This window comes from Pezoporus flaviventris, unplaced genomic scaffold (assembly GCF_033815535.1).
Source record: "Pezoporus flaviventris isolate CSIRO_AGI_PZ_B2104156 unplaced genomic scaffold, CSIRO_AGI_Pfla_v1 ptg000055l, whole genome shotgun sequence".
NCBI classification, from domain to species: domain Eukaryota; kingdom Metazoa; phylum Chordata; class Aves; order Psittaciformes; family Psittacidae; genus Pezoporus; species Pezoporus flaviventris.
Window position 1 is genome coordinate 7,173,594 of NW_026892603.1, and position 8,714 is coordinate 7,182,307.

Consider the following 8,714-nt stretch of genomic DNA (forward strand, 5'->3'; position numbering starts at 1 on the left):
TCCACTCACATCTTTTCTCTTTTATTGTGTGGATTCAAGCCAATAGGTACTTCTATTGCAAACCTGAGGTCTAGAATTTCTTGAAAGGTTGGCTTTCAAGTAATGAACCTGCAATAGTGGATGCATTCCACAGCAAATTATTCCACTTGGAGCGGGGGGTTACATTGTGCCCTTTTCATTCAGACAACACACTTCTTGATTTCCATCATGTCTAGTATGGATAGCACCTTGTGTGACCTGGAGCAATGCCAGGAATGCTTGCCTCCAGTAGCAAATCTCCCAGACATTTGCCAAACCCACTAGGATGCTTACAGCCTCCCTGCAAAAGGAAGTCAGTAATTTGTTATTTCTTTCCAGCTTCAGACCACTGTGACCTGGGTCCAAGTCTCATTCCAGACCAAGGTGGGAAATAACTCCATCACTGTCACCAGAGAAAGTATGTTGCAAAAGCCCCAGAGCAGTTTTTATTTAAAATGTTACTATCATAAAATTCCAGACTATGAAATGAAGACCTTGGATTCCCATTTGACCTTACCCACCCCCTTTTTAAAATATATAGATACGTAGTCACAAACATAAAGCATGCTGCAATGATACAAATATATTTTTTGATATGGAAATTACAGCACATTATAAACCATGAAAACAAATTGAGGCACTAGACTGTACATCAGCTCTGTTCTGCACTGGCTGTGAAGCTGATAAGACTCGCTTTCAATGAACAAAAGAATATTTTCTTCGTTTAGTGAACATAACTTTACGGGTCATATCAAATGATGTGCTTTGTTGTGAGACGTCACCAGGGCTGCTGGTCCTTTTGGAACCACAACTCACCTACACAACATGTGTCACTGCCACAATGTGAAAAATAATCATTTTATTGAATGTACAACTCAAAAACAAAACCCCAAAACAAAACAGAAACCAACCCATCAGTTATTATTAAATAAATAATTATTCCATACAGTGGTTAGTTTATATTACACTGCATTGGCCATTAGAACAAATGAAGTTTAATAAATAATACATGGCGATGTCTCATTTACGCCTCCGTTCGTAATTCTGTGCTATGCTCCTTTCAGAGGATCCTGCAAAAAAATGAAGCAGAATGAAGCAAATGGTGCAGCCTATTAACTCTGAGCCTCTTTACCTGCCAGGAAACCACCTAACTGATGGGATCTGAGCACTCAGATCAGTTAGTGGGTAGAACCTTTCTGCATTGACACGTCCACCTTCTGTCCTGCACAGTCAGCTCTTTGCCAGGTTTAAACCCTCCCTGTCCACAATCCCTGCATTGATGATACCTTTTACTAAACTTTGCAGCAGGAGCTAAGCAAACCTCAGAATACCCTGCAGTGGACTTACTGCAGCCTAAAATAGGCTTCAGTAACATATTTAACATTTAGTAGCAGTTTATCTCTCCTTTTTGCTCTTTTAAAATGAGAGGGAAACCCAGACAGCCTTTCTTGGGCAGAGCCTGACCATCAGGTGGTGTAGCTGGTCACCGGAATCATCTTTGCCTCCACCCAAAGGGAGAATTACTTTCACAGAACTTATGCCTGCCTAGCCATTACATGCAAACACATAGCTAGTCTTGGGGGGATCCAGCACTGCATTCTGCAGGGAGCTGGAATTTTGGATCAGTGACACATTTAAACTAATAATGCTTCAGTTTTCACCGCGATAAATGCAAAATGAGTTGAGCTTCCCCCATATGGATTGTTACAGTATATTTACTGTACCTGTGACTGTTTCCTAGCTTCTACCTGAAGTATTCATACAACAGACTTCACAGCCTGGGAGACAGTCAGTGTCAGACCCAAGGACTGAGACACCAGCATCCCAGTGCCCTGCTCTGTCACACAAGGCTTTAAATCAGCACCATGCTCACACCCAGCAGCAGGGTGCCATAACCTCCTACACATTGCCAGGGCACTCGGGGGCCTTCTGCAGAAATAAACCACGGCACCAAGAAAAGGTCTTGTCCAGTTAAATGTCTTCCAGTAGGGAGAAGCAACGACAGCCCTTGCATGTACTCCTGCTCTTGCTTTGATTACGCAGTCCTTAGGACTTATTTTCTCCTCCAGAGGAGCACAACAAAATTGTTACCATTTTCCTCTCGGGGAATTGGGCAGAAAAGCAGTGAATTCGAGTTTCACCTGTCAGGCAGGTATTACATAGCCCAGCAGGGTAAAACTTCATTATTCCCCTTTGTTATACAAACCACACAACAGTATAATGACTATACCAGCAATTTTGAAATCAGAGCAATAAAATCTTTGCCTTTTTTAAACATCTGCTGTATTTTACATTCTCATATTAATATAGATGTAATCCCAGTGGAAACCAAACCAAATTTATTACTTCCAGGCTATTTACTTTTGTAATGGCAGATATATTTACAGGTATTATGCATTTAACAGCTATTGCCATCACAGATAAGATTGTACAAAATTATTCATGATACATAGCAATTTGCAAGATGATGCAGAGAGCAATATTACTAGTCTGAACAGGGTTTAATTGAAAATAAAAGTTACTGACAACCATAATTGCAGAATATAGATCACAGTGTGTATCCACATAATATAAAGGTGTCAGCTAGTAATTTAACTTTTATCATCCATTTAACAAAATTGTGAGAACTGTTTCAGAGACGTGAAATACATATTAGGGGTTTTTAAATTTTTGTAATTTCTATTCTGGGGAATTAACTGACACTTTATGGCTCACAGTGAGGGTTTTCTTCTGTACAGCCCCATAGCTCCCCCCCCCCCCCGTATTTGGAAATATGATGGTACCACAGGGGTTGTGCACATGAGGGAGGATTCTGCCCTATATGAATACTATGGGAAAATAACACAAAATCACAGTATCAGTTCAAAGCTTAAAATGCTTGTTCCCTGGGTTGGGGGGGAGGAGGGAGCTATTACGTAAAGTGAAAAGCTAGAAGAGGCTGAGAATGCTTAACAGCTTGACCTGCAGAACAAGGTGGTATTAATGGCAGATCTCTGCTCTTCCACATTCTGCTCTAAGTTTGAGGAATAATCATCTTCAGAGATGAAAAGGTTATCCCTTTACCTCAGGACATCTCTGGTTTGGGATCACAATCTTAAATTAGCCTTACATTTTCAGGCAAACATGATGTTGGCAAGGACAGGGCACTAAGGGAAACACCCTGGGGACTTCTACCTTGCTAGCTGCTCAGACCAGCCTGATCACCTGGACCATTGCACTGAAGCAGACTCTGAAACATCCTTGTTAACCGAGAAAATCCTGATCCTTTCTCAGAGAACCCTAGGTCTACACTATATAAAGTCTGCTTCTTCCATCTGCTGGGAGAGAACAAAGAGGCAACAGAATGAAGAGGCTGTATATCATCAAGTACCAGATTTAGTCATATACATACCAGAATTTAAAGATCTTTTGCCCATAAGTCCAACAAAGGAGTCTGTTTTATGCCCTGAAAAATATATTTGGGCATGTTTTAATACATTTTAAATAGGCAGGCTTTTAGATAATGTGTTCTTATGGGAAGAAAGACACAGGTTCCAAAACTGTTCATCTCTCAGACTAGTTGCTCACACCACTTGAACAACAGAGGATGAACATCAGTCTGATTAATCAGACTAAACAGGTTAGACCAAGGCACAGGCCAGTTGGTGAACACCTCATTAAATTAGACTCTGTTTTGGTTTATGGTTTTATTTTATTTTTTTAATTAGACTGGAAAAACAACAGCCAAGAACTGTTTCTTATTCCTCTCGTAGAGCAATTCCTACTGATTTGAGCAAAGGCACAAGAAGGCAGTGTCTTGGTATAGCCTGCATCTGCGTGATGTCTCTCTTCTACCTGTTCATGGTTTTTTCTCTAATGTGGAAGAAAAATCTTCGTCACAGGTCAGGCAGAGCCCTTACTGAAGGGGAAGCAAACAGGACTCCGTCTGGACATGTCCGAGCTAGACAGTCTGGCTCTATTTTTGGAATATTTATGAGTTCAGATATTACCTCCCTGTCCCATTAGTACTCCTAGAGGCACTGGATGAGTAGAGGATTAATTACTTCAAGTTTTGGTCTACAGCATGTATCAGGTACAGGGCTAGCCATAGTTTCAGATAAAGAGGAAAAAAAAACAAACATTCTTTCTCTAAGCTGACTTTTGAGGCAAACTTAGAAGTTTCTCTTTGGAAAGAATTTTGCTTCGCTAAGACGAATGACCCTCAGACTTCACAGTTATTAATTCAAGCTGAAGCAGTTTCAGAAAACTATCATTTTTTACTTTAGGTGGCAGGTTATCTGACATGAGCTTTATTTCAGACTCTTTAACTGGTCTTCCAATACATAATCCTAGTGATAAGACATTGTGCCTAACAGAACACTGGGACAGTTACTGACCCCTGTGGACAGAGAAGGTCTCAGAATATGAGATCAGTTTTTCTTATTAAGTCTTCTAGCAGCTGTCTGAGCACCTTCAGACAAATTTAGAGATTAAAATTATCCCTGTGCACAACAAGGGAACACCACTCTGCTGGTAACATCTCCCACTTACTGTTATCCAGATGGAAAACAAGGCACACTTATTAACAGGGCAAGATGTGTTATTTATATGGCAGCACGTCATCAATCAACCCCTGCTGTTAGTGAGGGTCTGATTCCCACCCAGACAACACTGAGAGCATGGATATAGTATCTCATATGCGATGACATGGGCTCTCCCATGGAAGCATTCCTGGGGATTTGGGAATTCGCTATTCTAATTTTCCAGATCTCGCCATCTTAATTGCTCCTCTCCAAGTCTGGCAGTAAGCCTGCCTTGCCTATGAGAAAGGCTCACAGAATACCCCCCTGGGGAAATAAGAGAGCTGCAACATCCACACATTATGTGAATTGAAATCTCAAAGCTTGTGGCAGCTCAGATGATGTATAGGCTCATGGCTGTATGGGAGTGTGTGTGTGTGTGTGTGTGTGCGCAAATCCTTTAACAGAGTATTTCTCCACCACTGGTGCTGCCAGTCCTTAGCTGAACCCAATCACCTTCTAACTAATCCCCTCAACTACCCTACTCCTCATTTAAATATATGAATATGTTTAAAAATACTTCAGATATTTGCTTTTTTAAAACTTACTTTTATGAGAGATCTGGCCATATCCTGTTTGGAAGAGGAAAGGAAAGAGGAAAAAAAAAAAAAAAAAAGGAAAAAAGAATTGTTGAGAAAGGATTGGCATATACAAATGCTACTGCAATGCTTGGAAGAATCAAATACAGAAACTGCTGTTCACATATTCCATGTAGGTGATCATTTATAACTGCATTTCTCTTTGAAATGAGTACAAAAACCTGTTTAGCTAAACCCACACAATTTAGAACTGTTTAGCTCCAGTTTCTTAGATCGATTATTGTACTGGTAAACATGTAGAAATCACAGCAATAATTGTATATACAACAGATATCCACATTTGGGCAATTCAGTGGCATGACCAATTCCTGACCCATGAATTATTGCAATACTCCTTACTGGTATTTACATGCTGTAATTGGTGTGCACCGAGCACTTTGATGTGAAGCCTACTCTTTCCCGATTAGTGAATTTATCTGGTATTAAACTTGCAAAAACCGAAACATGTACCCAGACACCTTGCATGGCACCTTTGGGGAAAGGTTTATCACACTGAACCCGAGTGGTAACCGTTGTAAGGTCTGGGGTGGCACAAGGAGAAGGGACATGTGGGGGGACGAGAGGGAGCCCGCCCCCCCCGCCCTGCTCACCAGCATCCCGCTTGCCCATGAGGCCGAAGAACTGCTGGGGTCGGGGTCTCCGGGCCATCCTCTGAAGGAAGTGCTCCAGCGGCAGCGGCAGCTCCTCCTGCGGGGTGACAGGGGCCGGCGCTCAGAGGGGACCCCTCCCCACCCCGCAACCGCCAGTGCCCTCGGAGCCCTGGCCGCTCCCGACACCGGTACCCGGGCCGCGCAGCGCCCGCCGGGGCTCACCTTCGCCTGGTCACCGTCGGACCAGTCGGACCAGTAGCTGAGGTCGTCGGAGGCGCCCATCTCCTCGGCCAGCGCCCGCGCCGAGGCCAGGAGGAGCACGGCGAAAGCCAGCGGGAGTCTCATCGCCGCCTCGACGTCCTGCGGGAGGCAGAGGGTGAAGCACCGGCACCAGCCTGAGGGCATGCACACACATGGCCCTGCACACACACTCACCTTCCCCCCACGATGCACGCTCCTTCCCACATACACACACGTCGTTGCACACCCACAACACCCCACCGACTGCTACATACACCTCCAGATACACATCGACCCCACACATACAGATGTGCAGTTAGATGTAGACATACAGACAGACACACACATTCAGAGGTACACCTCCACACTTAGAATTATACATAAACACACCCTCACACACAGATACACGTCTAGGTACTCACACCTTCCCCCCCACACACACACACAAATTCACCCCACTCACACATAAACCCAGGTACGTATACATCTAGTTATAAACACATCTGCCCAGAGACACAGCTCTCTAAACACACACAGACACACGTATCTAGAGGTACATTTTGCACATTCAGGTACACAGATCGGGACAGACACAAAACCACGCCTGCACATACAGACACACACCCGTGTGGTCACACAAGCATGTTTAGGTACCCTCCCAATGACGCATACACATATAGACCCCTCCACATACGCATACAGGTAGACACACGCTCCAAACATGTAGACAAGCGCATCCTCACGTATACAGGTACACAGGGACGGACAGGATCCCGGAGGCACACGCACCGTCTGTACCGGGGAGGGCGGGCGCTGCTCTCCGTGCGCATTAGCCGTCTGCGGGTACGCTCCCCACTTTATATACCTGGAGACGGGGAGGGCCGAGGCAGCCTCATTTGCCTAAATGAAATTACCCTCGGTTTTATCGTCCCAGCCCCGCGACAGACCCCGCCCCGCAGAGCGGCCCCCGCCCCCTCTCCCGCGGCGCCTCCGGTGCTGCTCGGGGCCGGAAGCACGGGGTGGCCGGTCCCGTCCCGTCCCGTCCCGTCGCGTCCCTTCCCGCCCCGTCCCGTCCCTTCCTGCCCCGTCCCGTGCCGTCCACCTCCCCTCCTGCTGCAGCTCCGGGCCCCCGGCACCGCCCCGTCCCGGCCGGTGCCAAGGCGCGCCCGGGCGACGGCTGCGGCTGCGGGGGTGCTGGTACAGGGTGCAGATGTGGATGTAAGGATGCAGATACCGCTTTTCGCTTCTCCCCGCGTCCCTGCACCGAAGGCAGAGCTAGTTCCCGCGGCGAGCTGTGGGTAGGGGTCGGGTGAGCGGGGACAGCCCAAAGCAGGGAGCGGTGACTGGCGGACCAGGCAGTGGCCTGTCGGCCGTGCCCGGGCGAGGTCCTGCCAGACAGGTCAGGGGGGAGCGTGGCGGGAGCAGCGGGTGCAGTTCTGGGGAGCAGGGGAGCACTCGTGTGTGTTCTTGCTGAGGGTCTATCGGCGCAAGGCAGCCGGCACGCACAGCCAGGCTGGCTGCTTTGATGGGGCTGATGCCTTCAGTGGAAATGAGCCAGTCTCTCCAGCAGCACATCCCTGCCTTCATCCTTCCCCTACGACAGCCTTGCATTGCTGCTGTCATTCTGCTCAGATAACTATTGAGGTTATCCTCCATTTCACTTTTATTTCGTGTTTTTTTCTCCAAGGTCAATTGTGCGCGAGTCTTCTCAGTTAACTTTGGTTGTCCCTCAGCACCTGCGTTGTCATGGTGTGTGGTACCACAGCCTAAATCAGACACTGAGCAGTTTAACAGGAGCTAAGAGTGCTTCTTTTGAGAAAGGAGTGCTCAGGAGCTGCAATCATCTCGCTGGTACCTGCTTGCTTTAGGTTGCTATCATTAAGGTGGCCTTGCTCACAGTGGTAAACCTTCTCTGCAAGGACCATTCACTGGCATATAACTGTGCACACAGGGAGGGGCAGGCACCTTCTTTGCTAAATAAAGGAACAATTAATACCAGGACTTCCTGTTGACCAGAAATACTCCTCAGGACCTGAAGCATTATCCAAAGAACAGCCAAGCATGAGCTGCTTCCCTACACTGGGAGGTCTATAGACACTCTGCACATAAATAAGATTGTGGCCTAATGATCCGAGGGTCCCTCTGAAGTCAACACAGACCGCTTGAGAGGGTGGCTGAGAAAAAGTGTGGTTTGGAGAAGCCTGGTGAAGGACTTCATATAGCCCAAGCTCCCACTCTAGGCACCCCTACTGAGACCTTGCACAGCATGAACGCCCCTCATTCTCTCCATCAACAAGCCAGCCAACTCTGGGAATCCATTCCATCAGCATTTTGTTCTGCAGCTCTGCAGCATTCCCTTTGATGTGTGAACTTTGAAAACCCTTGAAGGAAAATTGTTTTCTGGTAGTTTTGGGTTGTTTTTTTTTCATTATGCTATTTCTGTTCACTGTAATGACTATGGAGCAGAAGGTCAGATACATCATGCCGGGCTTGCCAAACCTGTGAGTGTTGATGAAGATTATATTTTACAGAAAACCTGAGAACTCCCAGCTTCCTGTGAAGATAATTTCGGTCATCCAGGAGTCCGTTATAAGTATGATGAATTTGAAATGAAAAGCCCTATTTGTTCTGTAATTCAGCATTATATCAAAATGGATGTAATCATAGATTGACCTGTAAAATTATGGAGATTTGCTTTTTAGGGAGAC

General features: G+C 46.1%; 1 protein-coding gene across 3 annotated transcripts; it reads right to left on the minus strand.

The window, feature by feature from the left end:
- Positions 1-437: 437 nt before the first annotated feature.
- Positions 438-6,932, minus strand: TAC1 (tachykinin precursor 1). Of its 3 annotated transcripts, none has more exons than XM_061469294.1 (6): positions 6,796-6,932; positions 5,989-6,126; positions 5,767-5,863; positions 5,126-5,149; positions 3,410-3,463; positions 438-1,088 (listed from the first exon to the last, which is right to left on the minus strand). In XM_061469294.1, exons 2-6 carry the CDS (start codon positions 6,109-6,111, stop codon positions 1,039-1,041), a joined length of 348 nt encoding a protein of 115 aa, XP_061325278.1. In that variant the 5' UTR covers positions 6,112-6,126; positions 6,796-6,932; the 3' UTR covers positions 438-1,038. The 3 variants fall into 3 exon arrangements, with proteins under 3 accessions (XP_061325278.1, XP_061325280.1, XP_061325281.1); XM_061469296.1 differs by having other exon boundaries at positions 6,872-6,926; XM_061469297.1 differs by lacking the exon at positions 3,410-3,463.
- Positions 6,933-8,714: the final 1,782 nt, after the last annotated feature.

Excerpts from the sequence above, each read along its gene's own strand:
- TAC1 (XM_061469294.1), bottom strand. The coding sequence starts at position 6,111 with ATGAGACTCCCGCTGGCTTTCGCCGTGCTCCTCCTGGCCTCGGCGCGG. Across the intron at positions 5,150-5,766 it reads CATGGGCAAGCGGGATGCTG|GATATGGCCAGATCTCTCAT; the intron begins GTGAGCAGGGCG and ends TCTTCCAAACAG. Across the intron at positions 3,464-5,125 it reads TGGCCAGATCTCTCATAAAA|GGCATAAAACAGACTCCTTT; the intron begins GTAAGTTTTAAA and ends TATATTTTTCAG.